We start from the raw sequence: 17,435 nt of genomic DNA, 5'->3' as shown, positions 1-17,435 counted from the left end.
TAGGGACTCTTGATAGTTACTATGGTAATTTGAGACTTTGAAAAATAGAAATATGTTCTGGGCAAAAAGTGGACATTACATCAGATGCAAAATGCTCAACTTTCAAAAGCTTCATACTACTAACGATGGGTGAAGAAAGGGGGAGACGTGTGTAGTGAAGGCCATTAAAAAAATCAAAAGCTAAGATTGTTAAAATAAAGAAGCATAAATTGGATTCCAGCATAAAGATAAAGAAAGATATTTGTTGGGATTACAGGTGGCGGCTCACGTCTGTAATCCCAGTGCTTTGGGAGGATGAGGTGAATGGATCACTTGAGCCCAGGAGTTCGAGACCAGCCTGGCCAACAAGGCAAAATCCCATCTCTACTAAAAATACAAAAATTAGCTAGGCATGGTGGCTGCATCTGTAGTCCCAGCTACTCGGAGGCTGAGGCACAACAATCGCTTGAATGCTGGAGGCAGAGATCGCAAGTGAGCTAAGATTGCACCATTGCACTTCAGCCTGGGCAACAGAGCGAGACTCTGTCTCAAAAAAAAAAAAAGTTGGCAGGTATACTCTGAATAGTTCCACTTGATCTACCAAGCCAAAACAACATTAAGCTTAAAGGTAAATAATTCTTAGGGCTTTAGGCTTCAGTGGTCAATATAAAGGATGTTGGTCCTACATGAAGCTAGGAGCATTTCCCAGACAGCAAGGATCTTGTTGCCCAAGAGGAAACAGAGTGGAAGTTCAGCCCTTGTCCCAATACCTCAGCTTTCCATGGAAACAGAACAGCCAATGGTGACAAAATGAAACACATTTTAAACAAGTGCTAGTGATATAATGACATAATGATATAATAATATATATAAAGGCTGGGCGCGGTGGCTCACGCCTATAATCCCAGCACTTTGGGGGGCTGAGGTGGGTGGATCACCTGAGGTCAGGAGTTCCAGACCAGCCTGACCAATGAGGTGAAACACCATCTCTGCTAAAAATAAAAAAATTATCTGAGCATGGTGGCACATGCCTGTAATCCCAGCTACTCAGGAGGCTGAGGCAGGAGAATTGCTTGAACCCAGGAGGCATAGGTCACAGTGAGCCAAGATCGCTCCATTGCACTCCAGCCTGAGCGATGAGAGAGAAAAAAAAAGTACATGTATATGTGTATACATGAGACACATATGTCATTATATATAGTACATATACATATCATATACATATATGTATTATGTATAAGAATATATATAAAGTGGCCAGGCACAGTAGCTCACACCTGTAATCCCAGCACTTTGGGAGGCTGAGGTGGGCAGATCACAAGGTCAGGAGATCGAGACCATCCTGGCTAACACAGTGAAATCCCATCTCTACTAAAAATTCAAAACAATTAGCCGGGTGTGGTGGTGGGCACCTATAGTCCCAGCTACTCAGGAGGCTGAGGCAGGAGAATGGCGTGAACTTGGGAGGCAGAGCTTGCAGTGAGCTGAGATCGCACCAGTGCACTCCAGCCTGGGCAACAGAGTCAGACTCCGTTTCAAAAAAAAAAAAAAAAGAATATATATAAAGTGTTCTTTTCCAGTAACACAAAAGTCAGGCTTATTTTAAGAACTAGCTAATAGGTGGGTGGGTAGTTCTTATTTAAAAAAATGATTTGAGGTACTAAAAGAAAACTGTGGTTTTTAAAAAAGATGATCATTACAGACAATGGGGTAGACTGCAAAGCAGACTGAAATGGATCTTCAGAGAACTGTTACCATGGATCCATCATTATTTCAAGAAGACATCTCCCAAATAGGTAGGGCTCTCTTAAACTAAGCCTTTGCTCCTGGTCTTGCTTTTTAGAAAACATGTTTCTTTTAATTTAATTTAATTTAAATTTTAGATAGGGTCTCACTGTGTCCCACAAGCTGGAGTGCAGTGGCATGATCCTGGCTCACTGCAGCCTCAACTTCCTGGGCTCAAGTGATCCTCCCACCCTGAGTCTCCCAAGTAGCTGGGACTATAGGCACACATCACCATGTCCGGCTATTTATTTATTTATTTTTTGACAGAGTCTAGCTCTGTCGCCAGGCTGGAGTGCAGTGGTACAATCTCGGGTCACGGCAACCTTCACCTCCTGGGTTCAAGTGATTCTCCTGCCTCAGCCTCCCCAGTGGCTGGGATTACAGGCACGTGCCACCACACCCAGCTAATTTATATATTTTTAGTAGAGACAGGGTTTCACCATGTTGGCCAGGATGGTCTCAATCTCCTGACTTCGTTATCCGCCCACCTCGGCCTCCCAAAGCGCTTGGATTGCAGGCGTGAGCCACCATACCCGGCCTCCTGGCTTATTTTTTAATTTTTTGTAGAGACGAGTTCTCACTACATTGCCCAGGATATAAGCCACATTTCTAAAGCACACTCAGATATGCCTGACTCTGAAGTGTAGCCGCCACAGGACGGAGGACAAGTCATGAATGTAGTCATTTAAAGGCCCCACAGGGCTGTCTCCTTTAGTTCCCTTTCCTTACCCAGCAGATGGTACAGAGTAGCTCCAGGTATGTTTGGGTAGATGGTGCCTCTAAAGTCCAGGGTTTTCCGTGACAGTTGTTCCCTTAAATACCCTCTGCCATACTTAAAACCTTGCATCAGCTCAGCTATCAGACATGGACTTGTGTGGTGGAAACAACGGTCTCTGTGGCCCAATCAGACATCAGGGCTCGTCACTGGTTAACTTCACTCTTGGCTATGATCAACGTGGAGAAATGGTCCTGGGTGATTTAGGAATGTTTGGTAAAAAAACGGCCAGTCCACGACAGACATTTTATCTGCGATAACAATTATACCATTTTTCTGCTTCTCCTTAAAAAAGGGGGTCAAGTCACCATCTCTTAGCAGTTCATTGTTTCCAATGTGGCTTAATTGAAACTGAGGAAGTTCTTAAAGTTTGAACAGTGGTAATTAAATCTGAATTGGATGGGATATTTGTAATTTTGAATGCTTGAATTTTGAGAGGAAAAAACTGTGTAATGTTGTTGGCCAAATGGCCCTAGTCATTAAGATTCCTATGGCATTATTTAGTTAGTTGGCTTTTTATAATGCCACGAGGTTTGCTGTGGGCTGCTGTGGACGCCACTGGCCTCACAGGGAGAAGGAACATTTCAGAGAAGAGCCTCTGAGAGAGAGAAGCAGCCCCTTAAAAGCCTGCTAATAATTGGCATTAGCATTTCTGGACTTCTTGGGATGCAGGAACTGAGAAGAGTTGAGGAAAATGAACAGAAATAACTGTTTTTTGTGAGGCCAATGGAAACCATGTTTGGATCCAGGAAAAGAAAAATGAGACAGGAAAGGGAGGGTCACATTTTTGGAGGAAATCATGCGGTATTTTGGTAATCCTTTGTTGATGAAAAAAATTACCAGCACATTAATTACGTCCTAAGAATGGGACATTGCAGGTCTGCATCTTTGTTCTTTCCCAGGCTGGGACAGCAGCCCCGGCATTTACCACTCTGGGGATTAGAAACTTGGGTTCCTGGACACATACCGTGAGTACCTCTCTACAGTGTTGAAATCTAACCCAGCCAGGAGTTCAGGAGATAGGAAGCCTTTTTACAAGAAAAAGTAATGACAACGGAATAGTTTAAAATCTTTATAAGACTAGTAGTATTCTGCCAGTGCAAAGTAATAAAACTAAATATGACAAGAAAGTCTTTTTCTTTTCTTTTCTTTCTCGCTCCCTTCCTTCCCTCCTGCCTTCCCTTCCTTTCCCCTCCCTTCTCTTTTCTCTTCTCTCTTTTAAAAACTTTTAAAAAATCAGTTTATACGCTTGTAAATGTTTTCCACAAGAGTTCAAACGTTTACATTTAGACATGTACAGCATAAACCAACATTGACCCTTACCCTTCTAGCTTCTTTAGGTAGAATTGAATACATCGTTGCCACTCATAAACAAAAAGAACAAAGCTGGAGGCATCATGCTATCTGACTTCAAACTACACTACAGGGCTACAGTAGCCAAAACAGCATGGTACTGGTACAAAAACAGACACATAGACCAATGGAACAGAATAGAGAGCCCAGAAATAACGCTGCACACCTACAACCATCTGATCCTTGGCAAAGCTGACAAAAACAAGCAAATAGGAAAGGATTCCCTATTCAGTAAACAGTGCTGGGATAACTGACTAGCCACCTGCAGAAGACTGAAACTGGACCCCTTCCTTATATCATATGCAAAAATCAACTCAAGATGGATTAAACACTTAAATGTAAAACTCAAAACTATGAAAACCTTGGAAGACAACCTAGGCAGTACCACTCTGGACATAGGAACAGGCAAATATTTCATGCGGAAGATGCCAAAAGCAATAGTAACAAAAGCAAAATTTGACAAATGAGATCTAATTAAATTAAAGAGCTTCTGCACAGCAAAAGAAACTGTCAACAGAGTACACAGACAACCTACAGAATGGGAGAAAATATTTACAAACTGTGCATCTGACAAAGGTCTAATATCCAGCATCTATAAGGAACTTAAATAAATTCACAAGACAATCAGCACTTCCTTTAGAGAAACATGATATATTAGATGTACATTGCTGTCATGGTAAAAATGGTCACACATTTTTCCCCCTTTTTATCTATGTCATTGGGTGGTGCCCTCTCACAGGCTCCAGTCTGGCCGTATTACATTTTTGGCCAATGGGATGATAGATAATGTGACACAAACCCAAACTGGAAAAGTACGTGTGCACTGGAGCTTGCTATTTTGCTGTCGTTTGGAGCCCTGAGGCCACCATGTGAACAAGCTCAGGGTCTCCTGCTGAGAGATGAGGAACCACTTCAGCTGACACGGAGTCTACTCCAGGCCACCAAAGGGAGGCCATTCTTGTTTATCCATCTCAGTCAAGCCAACTGAGACTAGGAGAATGGCCCAGCTTCCCCAAGAATTGTGAGAAATAATTGATTGTTTTAAGTTACTAAGTTTTGAGGTGCTTTGTTATTATGGCAAAAGCTACATAATACGCCATAACCAAAGTTGTTATTTTTGTCAGTTAAGCTCAATTATTATTATTACTATCATTATTATTTTTTAATATAGAGTCTTGCTCTGTCGCCCAGGCTGGAGTGCAGTGGCATGATCTCGGCTCACTACAACCTCTGCCTCCCAGGTTCAAGCGATTCTCCTGCCTCAGCCTCCCAAGTAGCTGGGACTGCAGGTGCTTGCCACCATGCCTGGATAATTTTTGTATTTTTAGTATAGATGGGGTTTTGCCATATTGGTCAGCCTGGTTTTGAACTCCTGACCTCAAGTGATCCATCTGCCTCGGCCTCCCAAAGTGCTGGGATTACAGGCATGAGCCACCATGCCCGGCCTAAGCTAGATTATTAGGGACATCTTTTCTTAAATATGAGGCATTGTTCGGATATGAGATGATTAGCTATTATGCAATGGCAGTGCTCCCTTTCTGGGTAAGAGCATTGTTCCCTTTCCTTATCCAAGCTAGAAAACCTAGAAAATGTGGATAAATTCCTGGATACATGTACCCTCCCAATGCTGAAGCAGGAAGAAATTGATTCCCTGAAAAGACCAATAATGAGCTGCAAAACTGAATCAGTAATAAATAGCCCACTAACCAAAAAAATCCAAGGACCTGATGAGTCTTCCTGAATAGTGAATATGGTGATTTGCCAAGGGTGTTTCTAGCATGTTGATGGCCCTCTTTCACGGGAAGCAGTGTTTCTCATTCTAGCTATCCTGAGCAAATTTCTAAGGATGAGAACTCCACACCCACACAGGGCTTAGCAGGTGTGGTTTTCTGTCCCCTTCTCTTTCCTACCCCACAGTCACGTTTTGTAATCTCTGAGCCTCCCTCCATCTACATAGAGGGTTTAACCCTCCTTCCATCTGCATTTCCCTCATTACTGCCATCATAATCACATTCCTTAATTGCTTGGTTCAAGGTAGCATCTCTCTTACCATAAGTGCAAGAAAGAAAGGATATTTGGATTGCTTTACCCTTTTAAGCAAAATAGGAATTCTGTCATGGCATGCTTATTTTATTTATTTATTTATTTTGAGACAGGATTTACAAGATAGTTAGCACTTCCTTTAGAGGTACACAATATATTAGACGTACATTGCTGTGGTGATAAAAATGGTCCACATTTTCTCCCCTTTTAGTCTAGTCCTTGAGTGGTGCCCTCTCACAGACTCTGGTCTATGACTTTCTTTGGCCAATGGGTCGATAGCTAAGGTGACACAAACCCTCTAGAGGTACTGACTCTGTCACCCAGGCTGGAGTGCAGTACCATCTCAGCTCACTACAACCTCCACATCCCAGGCTCAAGTGATTCTCCTGCCTCAGCCTCCTGAGTAGGTGGGACTACAGGCACCTGGCACCATGCCTGGCTAATCTTTTTAACATTTTTTGTAGAGATAGGGTCTCCCTATATTGCCCAGGTTGGTCTTGAACTCCTGGGCTCAAGCAATCCTCCTGTCTCAGCCTCCCAAAGTGCTAGGATTACAGGTATGAGCCACCACCCTGCCCACAGTCACTTTCTAAGGTTAGACCTAAATGACCCTTCTCCTTGATAGAGTCTTCTCCAACCACCTCGGCTCATGGAGATGCTTTGCTCTTCTGAATTCTTGCAGCCTTAGAGTCTCAGTTGCTCAGTGGTTATTGATCACATTCCACAAGCATAGTCAGTCATCATACTGTCTTCAGACTTGATTATGTGCTATTTGTGGAAGGGATTATATGTCTTTTTGTCCCCAAGGTGCTTAGCAGAGGGCATTGCTTAAGGTTGGTGCTCAGTAGACATTCAGCACTGCACTGGTTTCCAACCTTTGCTAGCAGCATTTCTCAAAGTGTGGTTTGTGTATTCCTGCATCAGCGTGATGAGGGGTGCTTGTTAAACACTGTCTTACCACCTCTGAGACCCTTCTAAGACCTAATGAGTTTGCCTTTCTGCTAGGAAGGCCCAGGAATCTGCATAGTAAACAACCTGCCAAGGTCATTTTTAGGTTCATAAAAATGTGAGAATCCCTCTTTTCTGCAGGCCCTCAAGTGGGCAAATTTAATCCATAGGTGGCCTGGTGGACCCCTTAATTCTTGATGCAACACCTAGGGATCCTAGACTGACTGAACCTTCTAGAACTCAGAACTGTGACTTTCAACTGAGAAGAAGAGGGGTTTGCCTCTAAGAAACAGGGTTTGAAAGGCATCATTAATAATATGATTTATACTTGGGAACAGCCCATTGTTATAATGATACAAACTTCAGGCAAGTGGAGAATGACCAAATCTCAGTTGGTGTGATGCATAAAGAATGCTGAATGATTAGCTTAATGAATTTATAGAGCAGGGGTTCCCACCCCTGGAGCACAGACCAGTATCATTTCATGGCCTGTTAGGAACCAAGCCACACAGCAGTAGGTGAGCAGCAGGCAAGTGAGCTAAGGTTCATCTGTATTTACAGCTGCTCCCCATCACTTTCATTACCGCCTGAGCTCCGCCTCCTGCCAGATTGCAGTGGTATTAGATTGTCATAGGAGCAGGAACCCTATTGTGAACCGTGCATGTGAGGAATCTAGGTTGTGTGCTCCTTATGAGAATCTAATGCCCGATGATCTGTCACTGTCTCCCATCACCCCCAGATGGGACTGTATTGCTGCAGGAAAACAAGCTCAGAGCTCCCACTGATTCTACAAGATGGTGAGTTGTAGAATTTTTTCATTATATATTCCAATGTAATAACTATAGAAATAAAGCACACAATAAATGTAATGCACTTCAGTCATCCCAAAACCATCTCCCCAACCCCCGGTTCATGGAAAAAATATCTTCCATGAAACTGGTTCCTGGTGTCAAAAAGGTTGGGAACCCTCATTTTACGAATAAAGTCATTATCCTTTGCTATGTCCCCATGTCCAAGGTAATGCACGGCACACAGTAGGTCCTCAACACACATTTTTTGATTTTGAGTAATTCTTATAATTAACTAGAGTTTGAAGATTATGGATGCACACCTTCAACAGTACATTAAGCATCATGAATGTAGAAACTTAACTAAAAGCAAATCTGCTTTTAAAAGATATCTGCACATAACACATTTGTGCATGTGTGTGTGTATAGAGTTCTTAAACTACAAACTTCTAGCTTATATCAAGGATAAAGCAGCATTTAATGTAGATTAATTTGTGATGAGGATAGCTGAGTGAATTTGATTTTTTTTTTTTTTTTTTGAGACAAAGTTTCGCTCTTATTGCCCAGGCTGGAGTGCAGAGGCATGATCTTGGCTCACTACAACCTCCGCCTCCTGGATTCAAGTGATTCTCCTGCCTCAGCTTCCTGAGTAGCTGGAATTACAGGTTCCTGCCACCATGCCCAGCTAATTTGGTAATTTTAGTAGAGACGGCATTTCACCATGCTGGTCATGCTGGTCTTGAACTGACCTCATGACCTGCTTGCCTTGGCCTCTCAAAGAGCAGGGATTACAGGCGTGAGCCACCACGCCCGGTTGAATTTTTTTTTTTAAAGAAAATGTTTTTGAAAAAAACAACAGCTTTATTGTGATATCATTTACATACCATAAAAGGTACCCTTTGGCAGTATATAATTCAGTGGTTTGTAGTATTTCACAGAGTTGTGCAACAATAACCACGATCTAGAACATTTTCATCATCCCCCCAAAGAAACTCCACACCAATTAACAATCACTCCTCCTCCCTTCTTCCCCCACCTCAGCCCCTGGCAACTACGAATCTACTCTGAGTCTCTTTGTATTGACCTATTCTGGACATTTCACGTAAATAGACTCATACAATATGTGGTCTTTTGTGACTGGCTTTTTCGTGTAGCATTATGCTTTCAAGGTTCTTCCATGTCATAGCATGTATCAGCACTCCACTCCTTTTTCTGGCCAAGTAATACTGATCGTTTGGATATACCACATTTTGTTTCTCTTTCTTGCCCTTTGATGGACATTTTGGTTATTTCCACTTTTTGGCTATTGTGAATAATTCTGCTATGAATATTTGTGTACAAGTATGTGTTGGGGACACAGTTTTTCATTTGTCTCAGGTATATGCCTAGGAGTGGAATTCCTGGGTCATATGGCAGCTCTATGATTAGCAAAGGAAATCTTTATTTATTATTATTGTTTTTTAAACAGAGTCTCACCCTGTGGCCCAGGCTGGAGTGCAGTGGCACAGTCTTGGCTCACTGCAACCTCCACCTCCTGGGCTTATGTGATTCTCATGCCTAAGCCCCCTGAGTAGCTGAGACTACAGGTGTGTGCCACCATGCCCAGCTAATTTTTGTTTTTTTGTAGAGACAAGGTTTTGTCACGTTGCCCAGGCTAGTCTCGAACTCCCGAGCTCAAGCAATCAGCTTGCCTTGGCCTCCCAAAGTGCTGGGATTACAGGTGTGACCCACTGCACCTGGCCAGAAATATCTTCTACTTCTGTAATTTTGACTGCTAAACTATGGCTATTACTGGATGCCAATAATTATTGAGTGTTTATCCTGAGCTTGTACTCAGTTCTTCACATACATGGTCTCATTTAACAAATTCCCCATTTCACAGAAGGGAAGATTGAGGCATAGAGAAGTTAAGTGACTTACTTAAAGGCTCACAGACTTGAGTTTAGGTCAAACTATAGGCTGTGCTGCTCTTAAACACTCTTTTTTTTTTTTCTTCTTTTTGAGACAAGGTCTCGCTCTGCCACCCAGGCTGGAATGCAGTGTCTCCATCTTGGCTCACTGCAGCCTCCACCTCCCAGGCTCAAGCCATCCTCCTATTTCAGCCTCCTGAGTAGCTGGGACCACAAGCACGCACAACCACATCCAGCTAATTTTTGTATTTTTTTGTAGAGATGCGGTTTCACCATGTTGCCCAGGCTGGTCTTGAACTCCTGGGCTCAAGCAATCTGCCCACCTCAGCCTCCCAAAGTGCTGGGATTACAGGCTTAATTGCTCTTAACCCTGGAATATCATATTTTCCACAAATAAAAATATTTATTTTCAGATGAATTGAAATGAGAAACAAAAGGGAAATTCTTCTAAACTCAAGGATAATGATGAAAGAGTTATCTCTAAAGAATGGTGGTCATCTGTGAATTCAGAATTATAACTACGTCCTCCAAAAAGAGTCAGGCTACCCATGTTGCTGGTCTTATATGGCATGATTCATGCACAGAGCTCAGATTCCAGAAACATGTGGTCTTCAGGTGTTTTCCATAGCTTTTCCCTCAGGATTTGATAGTGATTGGTAGGCAGCATTTTTCCTGTACTGATGTCTTTGACACATAGATGGCCGTCTTTCACTCAGTCGGGACAGCACATGTATTTTTTCTAATTTAACTCGGCCTAGCTTGATTGCCTAAGTCCATCTATTCACAATAAATATACAATTGTCCCACGAGACAGCTTAATCCAAAGAGCACGTACTGAGCCAGGTGCAGGGATTTGGAGACCTGGGGGATAGGGTATTCTAAAGACCTAACAATGAGTCTTGTCTCTGAGGTTCTGACAGTCTAATCAGGTAGACCAAAAAAAAAAAAAAAAAAAAAATAAAGGCACCAGGAAAGGGACTTAATAACAAAACCAGGCTGCACATTAGGGGCTGCAAGCTGTGGCTCACAGACCAAATCCAGCCCTGCACTTGTTTTTCTAAATAAAGTTTTATTGGAACTCAGCCATGTCCATTCATTGATGTATTCTCTATGATGCTTCTGTGCTACAAAAGCACAGTTGAGAGTAGTTGCAACAGAGACAGTATGGCCTGCAAAAATGAAAATATTTGCTCTCTGGACCTTTATAGAAAAGTCTGCTGACTCCTGGAAGTGGATGATTAAATACCAAAGCAAGTGAAAGGACAATGGTAAGTGGACTAACAGTTCAGAAGAGTGAACATTTCCTGCAATGTCTGTGTGTGTATGTGAGGGGGTAGCTTTTTAGAGAAAATAGAGAAAAGTAGAACTTGGACAAGGAGATGAGAAAGATGGAGTAATCCAAGGATATGTGGCAACTTCCCATATCAGTATTTTACATAAATAAATAAACGAAAATACTATTATTAATTTTAAGGTAGATTAACTGAAGCTGTATGTTTAATAATAACAACGATTATATTTCCAAACATTTTGACTCTCTTTCTTGCTTGCCACAGTCTCGTGAGGCACGGTAGTGAATTACCCCAGTTTGGCAGATGACCGTCAGAGAGGTTGGTTGAAAGCCTTGCTGTGGGTTGAAAGCCTTGCAGAGCTGCTGAGCTGATCCTACAACTGCAGCAAGGTTCTGATTTTTATAGGGAGCCTACAGGAGAACGTGGCAATTTGTGACTATGTGCAGCAGACAAAACAGTAAGAAATCTGAAACTAAATTCTTTTATTAATTTTTACATCAATTTTTCCATTTCCTGAATCTCTCTGTCCTTCAGTAATGCTAGGCTGTGAGAAGCTGAATCATGCATGGTTTGACAGTGAGTCTGGATATAAGGCTATGTTTAAATCCTGCAAAGTAAAGATAAGCCCAAAGACATGGATATGCTTGTCACTCATCCTCTTGAAAGCCTGAGCATCTCAGATCTTTCAAGGACCAGCTCATCTCCCAAAAACAATGTGGCTGATGCCCTTAGAAAATGTGGGGCCGAGCATGGTGGCTCACACTTGTAATCCCAGCACTTTGGGAGGCCAAGGCGGGTGGATCACTTGAGGCCAGGAGTTTAAGACCAGTCTGACCGACATGGGGAAATCCTCTCTATTAAAAGTACAAAAACTAGCCAGGCGTGGTGGCACACACCTGTATTCTCAGCTACTCAGGAGGCTGAGGCAGGAGAATGGCTTGAACAGGGGAGGCAGAGGCTACAGTGAGCTGAGATCGCACCACTGCACTGCAGCCTGGGTGACAAAATGAGACTCTGTTTCAAAAAAAAAAGGAAAGAAAGAAAAAGAAAATTTGGAATCCACACCATCTGTTTGGCTATTGCCAACACTTGCTGAAGGCTTCGCCATGGACCAAGCACTCTCATTAACGCTTTATGTGTTTAATCCTCACAATGACCTCAAGAAGTAGGTACTATTATGTACCTATTACACAGATGAGGCAAATGTGTTGCAGGGAGTTCACACGCTTGAGGTTAGACAGCTAATAAAATGTCTGAGTCAATATTCGAATCCAGGCTTCAGAGCTTGCATCCTTATTTACTGCATTCTTCCATACTGCCACTCATTGACAAGCATGAGGATGTATAATTTTGAATCATGCTCAAGAAGTTTGGAACCAAAAGACGCTATGCATAAACTGCACAGGAAACAGCCATGCTCTTTGACATGGCGAGGTCAGATTTAGAAAGCTGTGAGCATGGACCTCAAAAAATCCTACCAGGTTCTCAGTCTCACAGATTTCTCAGAGGGAAGACAGGGAGTGCAGGAGGAATGCAAGGTCCAAGCTGGAATTACCCCAGCCTAGATGCAAAACACGCTGGCAGCTGGGAGGAAAAATTGGACTAAGTTATTATATTTGGGGACAAACGTAGAAGAGGCTCAGGTGCAGAAAATGTTTCAACAGGACTTCAAGGAGGTCTTGTACGATTATGCTGAAGCCTCTGGATTCTTAACATACCACACTTTGCCCCACTTCATTCAGCTGCAGGGAACCCCATCCATACTCTGCCTGGGCCCCGCCTATGGCGACGTGTCTTTGCTGTGGCTTCATTCTGGAGTTGTTGTGGAGGAATCAGATATTGGCAGAATAAAATGGCAAACTTGGTCTATGGAAAACGTAACCAGACACAGTTAGAAAGTGGACCGAGCCCACCGTTCTCAGCATGGCCTGGGTCAATCCCATTAATTTCAAGTCGTGGACTAGACTCAGAAAATGGCAAACCGCTGGTGTCTTTTCTCCTTACCCCTCCCGACCAAAGCAAGAGCCCAGCTGGGGGGTAGAGGCACATGTTCCATTACCTCTCTTGGGCTAGTCTTACAAGCTGGCCCCTCTAAAGAATAAGTTTGGGGAAAAAAAAGAACTACCTGGGATATCAAAGAAAAAGAAGCCCTGGGTAAGTGAAAGCCATTTAAGAGAACCAGGCAATTCCCAACAATGACATGGATAGTAGAGTTGAAGGTAGTAATTATATTTTGTACCAAATTGGGGGATAATATAAAAGAGTACAGGACAATTCAGAATGCCTGGAATACATTAAGACTGTGGGCCTAATAACAGGTTTATGTAATTTAATGAGCAGAAATATGAACTATAAAACCAGGAGGATAAACTGAGAAACAAGAATATTCCTGGAGGGCTTGGGATGGGCTTTTAAAAGATGTGGCAGATATTCTCCCCAAATTAGGGGGAATACAGAGAGCCGCATTGGGCCTAAGTAAATTATTCACTCCTGTGTTGCAGATTTTTAAGGCTTTATCTCAAGGCTGGGCTCCCCTTGAGCCACCTATTATAAAATAAAAATGGATATGCGAAAATGGTCAGAAACCCATACCAGAAATCGGTGTGACATGGAGATTTATGGGGCTTCGCACGGCAGTGTTATGAACTGCCTGGTCTGCGGTCCTCTAAGAGGAAGAGATTCAGAGTCGGGTTTGGACAAACAGAGACAAATCAAGAAGGAAGCTGGGAATAGTTGCAATGAAATTTTTTGAGAATGATGGCTCAAGTATAAAGAACTTGAACCTGGCAGGCATTTGGATAACATTTCTGGATGCTTTAAGGAAGTTATGGCTAGACAAAGCCACCAAGAGAGCAGTCAACCCAGCTCAACCGATGGAAAGAGAGGAGCAAGGAAGAGCCGGATTGGGCAAGAGCACGGGGCAGCATTTACCAGGAGAGAGGCAGGGAGCGGGCCTGCTGTCTGGTTACCCTTGTCGGGTTAATTTCGTGCATGCTCCCTCTGATTTGGGGGAAACTCAAGGAGGATGTTTTCTCCTTCACACATTTGAAAAGCTATTTTCAGCTGTTTTTAGGAAGGCAGGAACAAGAGCATTCCTCTCTCAAACCGCAAGAAACCTTCATGAATATGGCCAGAAATTGAAAGTAAATTTGTTATTATGTTGCTTAAGTGATTTGAGCCTTTTCAGAGTCACCTGAGGACCCTCCAGACAGGGAAAATCTTGATGAGATCAAAGTGCCATCTGAACAAAGTGCATCAGAATGTTGCATTCCTTAATGTCATTGACAACACAACACAACACAACACACAGCATCCTCCTCATGACTTCCCTGAATGAGAACAGTTTGATAAATTAGTTCCAAACTATAGCCACAGTCCCTTGCCCATCCGAAAAGTTTCTAATAGCTGTTCTGTTCTCTGCCCTGTAAAAATGATAATCTGAGCGTGCTGGGCTGTTGGATGGTTAATGTTTTGTTGTTGTACTTATTGCAAAATTGGGGAAAAGAAAAACTGGCTTTGTAACTATATTGGCCTTGAGATTTACCTGATAAACAACACTGAGTAATAGGATTGGAAATTCTCTTAAAATTTTTTGCACATTATTTGGTTACAGTTTCCATATGGCAAGAAGGCAAGGGGAGAAACTCCTTCCATTCTGGACCAGCTCCCCTCCCTCCCAGCCACACATTTAATCCATGCGCTTATGTCAAACTTAATTACAGGACTTTTGGCATAAAATAACAGTCCACATCCTCAGAGAGAAGAACTTAAGCAGTTAATATGTGCGATTGAGTGAAATTGCTTTGCTGAATGTTTATGAGTAACCCAAGACTAGTGAAATGTGCTGATATTTTAACCGTTTCAGTGCTGAACTTGTGCCAAGATGCTGTGAAATAAAAAAAAATAGTAAGAATTTCTCCCGATCTGCTGTGTATCATATTTCTTGAAACTGAGAACGTTGGGTAAGACAATTTTATGGCTCTTTCACAAATAGCTTTGTGGAGAAAAAACAATAAAGCTAGAACAATTATGGAACATGTCACCAGCTCAGGGAACTGCAGAGATTCAAGAGAAGAACAGCAGCTTCAAACCAACATCCTTTTCTGCAGAAAATTCTCTTGAATATTAGAGGTTCCTACCAAGGGCCATAATTTTTGCCTTCGGGTTTTTTCCTACCCCCTTGAACCTTTTCAGACACTTCCCTTTCCCATTCATCCCTAGTCTAATGCGAATGGTTTTAAAATGTAGAGATTTCCAACCCTAAAACGACTCGATGCTTCCCACTGTCGTCTTTGTTGAAATAAATTCCTACCTCTGTTTAAACTTTTTGTCTAAATTGTTCACAGTAAGACCTGCTCCTTGTAGACTAGAAGAACCTCTTAAAATATAAAATCATCTGCTTATTTTCCTTCCTTTTCTAATGCTCTTTCTTATACTAGTGAGATGTAAAGCTACTTCTGAATTCACACTTCGTTTCATTACTTTTGTTTCAAAAGACTTCTCTATTATCACCTGCCCCATAAATGCCAGCCTTTTAACATTATAGTTTCTTTTGTTTTCTTTCTTCTTTTTTTTTTAAGGCAAGGTCTCATTCTGTCATCCACGCTGGAGTGCAGTGCTGTGATGATAGTTCACTGTAGACTTGACCTCCCGGACTCAAGAGATTCTCCTGCCTCAGCATCCAGAGTAGCTAGGACTACAGGAGTGCCTGGCTAACTTAAAAAAATTGTTTTTGTAGAAATGAGGTTTTTTTTTCTTTTTTTTTTTTGAGACAGAGTCTCACTCTGTTGCCCAGGCTGGAGTGCAGTGGCAAGATCTCGGCTCACTGCAAGCTCCGCCTCCCAGGTTCACGCCATTCTCTTGCCTCAGCCTCCAGAGTAGTTGGGACGATAGGCACCCACCACCACGCCTGGCTAAATTTTTTGCATTTTTAGTAGAGACGGGGTTTCACTGTGTTAGCCAGGATGGTCTCGATCTCCTGACCTCATGATCTGCCCACCTCGGCCTCCCAAAGTGCTGGGATTACAGGCTTGAGCCACTGCGCCCAGCCAAGAAATGAGGTCTTGCTGTGTTGCCCAGGCTGGTCTTGAACTGGCCTCAAGCAACTCTCCTACCCCAGCCTCCCAAAGTGCTGGGATTGCAGGTGTGAGCCACTGTACCTGGCCTAGCATTACTGTTTTGGAAGCTTCTCTGCATCTAAATGTTCTACCGAGCCCTAATTCTCTTCTCTCTATTCTCTCCAAACTCACACTGTCCCTCCCCACATCCCCCATTCTGCCCCCAGACTGTTGGGAGTGTATTCAGCATTTGTTCCAAGAGCAAGAGAATACAAATGTATCATCTCCATCCACAACACATTCTGTGCATCGTCTCAGGATCTCCAGCTGCCCTCTGGGTTTCAGCAGTATTGACTGGGTACTCCTCTTTACATCTCTGCCCCCTTTCAAGTCACCTCCTTGTCCACATCTATGACCCTTGAGAGCATGGCACCCTTTCGTGTTGCTGACTGCCATCTTGCCTTGCTATTTCAAAACGCTTCTGAAAATGCATTTTCTCCCTTATCTGCATCTCCAAACTTCATTCAGCTTATATTTCAGAATTATTTTTAGAACTATTGTTTGGTTCAGCACATTAGACTCCTATCTTTGAGAAAGGTACAATAAGGTTAGGGTGTTGAAATTGTGAGGGTATCTGGCACACACCTAGTCCATAGAAGACACCTATTAAAGTTCACTTATTTGTTCATTGATACCTTCATTTATTCAATGCACATTGAGCACCTAATACATAAAACGATTACATGGAAACAATGCTTTGAGTCATGCTAGGTGTTGGGGATTCAGATATGAGAGATTTGCTGAAATAGATGAAGGGCACGCTCTGAACTTTTCCTACATTTCAAGTACAGCTAACTGACAATCTAGAATGGTGGCATTATGAATCTCTTGTATTGTTTTTAATGCAGGTCGTAAATACGTAGGCCTGAAAGTCATGCCATGAGGTATGACTTCTAGGCAATATCTGGGCAACGTGGTGAAACCCCGTCTCTACTAAAATTAAAAAATTTAGCTGGGTGTGGTGGCTCATGCCTGTAATCCCAGTTACTCAGGAGGCTGAGTCAGGAGAATCACTTGAACCTGGGAGGCAGAGGTTGCATTGAGCCAAGATCGCGCTACTGCACTTCATCCTGGGCGACGGAGTGAGATGACGTCTCAAAAAAGAAAAAAGAAAAGTAACTAGTGAGGGAAATCTTCTTTTGGACTAGAAGTAAAATATTTCAGTAAAGTATCAAGGTTATGCCCGGTATGGTGGAGATGCCTGGATTCTTGATATAAATGGATGACAGCCATTCTTTGCCTACCTCTTGTCATCCTTCAGGTCTTAGATCAAAGCTGCTTTTTTTACGAGGGGGTGTTTCTCTGACCCACCCAATTGTAAATTAGGTACCCCTGTTGTAGGTTCTCTCCTACTCCACATTTTTATTTTTATTTTTTTTTTGAGACAGAGTCTTGCTCTGTCACCCAGGCTGGAGTGCAGTGGCATGATCTTGGCTCACTGCCAG

The 17,435-nt window shown here is 42.7% G+C and overlaps 1 protein-coding gene across 1 annotated transcript in view; it reads right to left on the bottom strand.

Annotated features, from left to right (window-relative positions):
* The window catches only part of LOC105526376 (chromosome unknown open reading frame, human C16orf47), a 51,028-nt gene that overhangs the window by 27,186 nt on the left and 6,407 nt on the right, over positions 1-17,435 (bottom strand). The window contains 1 exon segment of the mRNA XM_011962358.1: positions 11,164-11,283. Coding sequence (XP_011817748.1) covers positions 11,164-11,283 — 120 coding nt within the window.

This window comes from Colobus angolensis, unplaced genomic scaffold (assembly GCF_000951035.1).
Source record: "Colobus angolensis palliatus isolate OR3802 unplaced genomic scaffold, Cang.pa_1.0 Scaffold116, whole genome shotgun sequence".
Lineage (NCBI taxonomy): Eukaryota > Metazoa > Chordata > Mammalia > Primates > Cercopithecidae > Colobus > Colobus angolensis.
The sequence above is the reverse complement of the archived record's forward strand: the minus strand, read 5'-3'. Positions and strand labels throughout refer to the sequence as shown.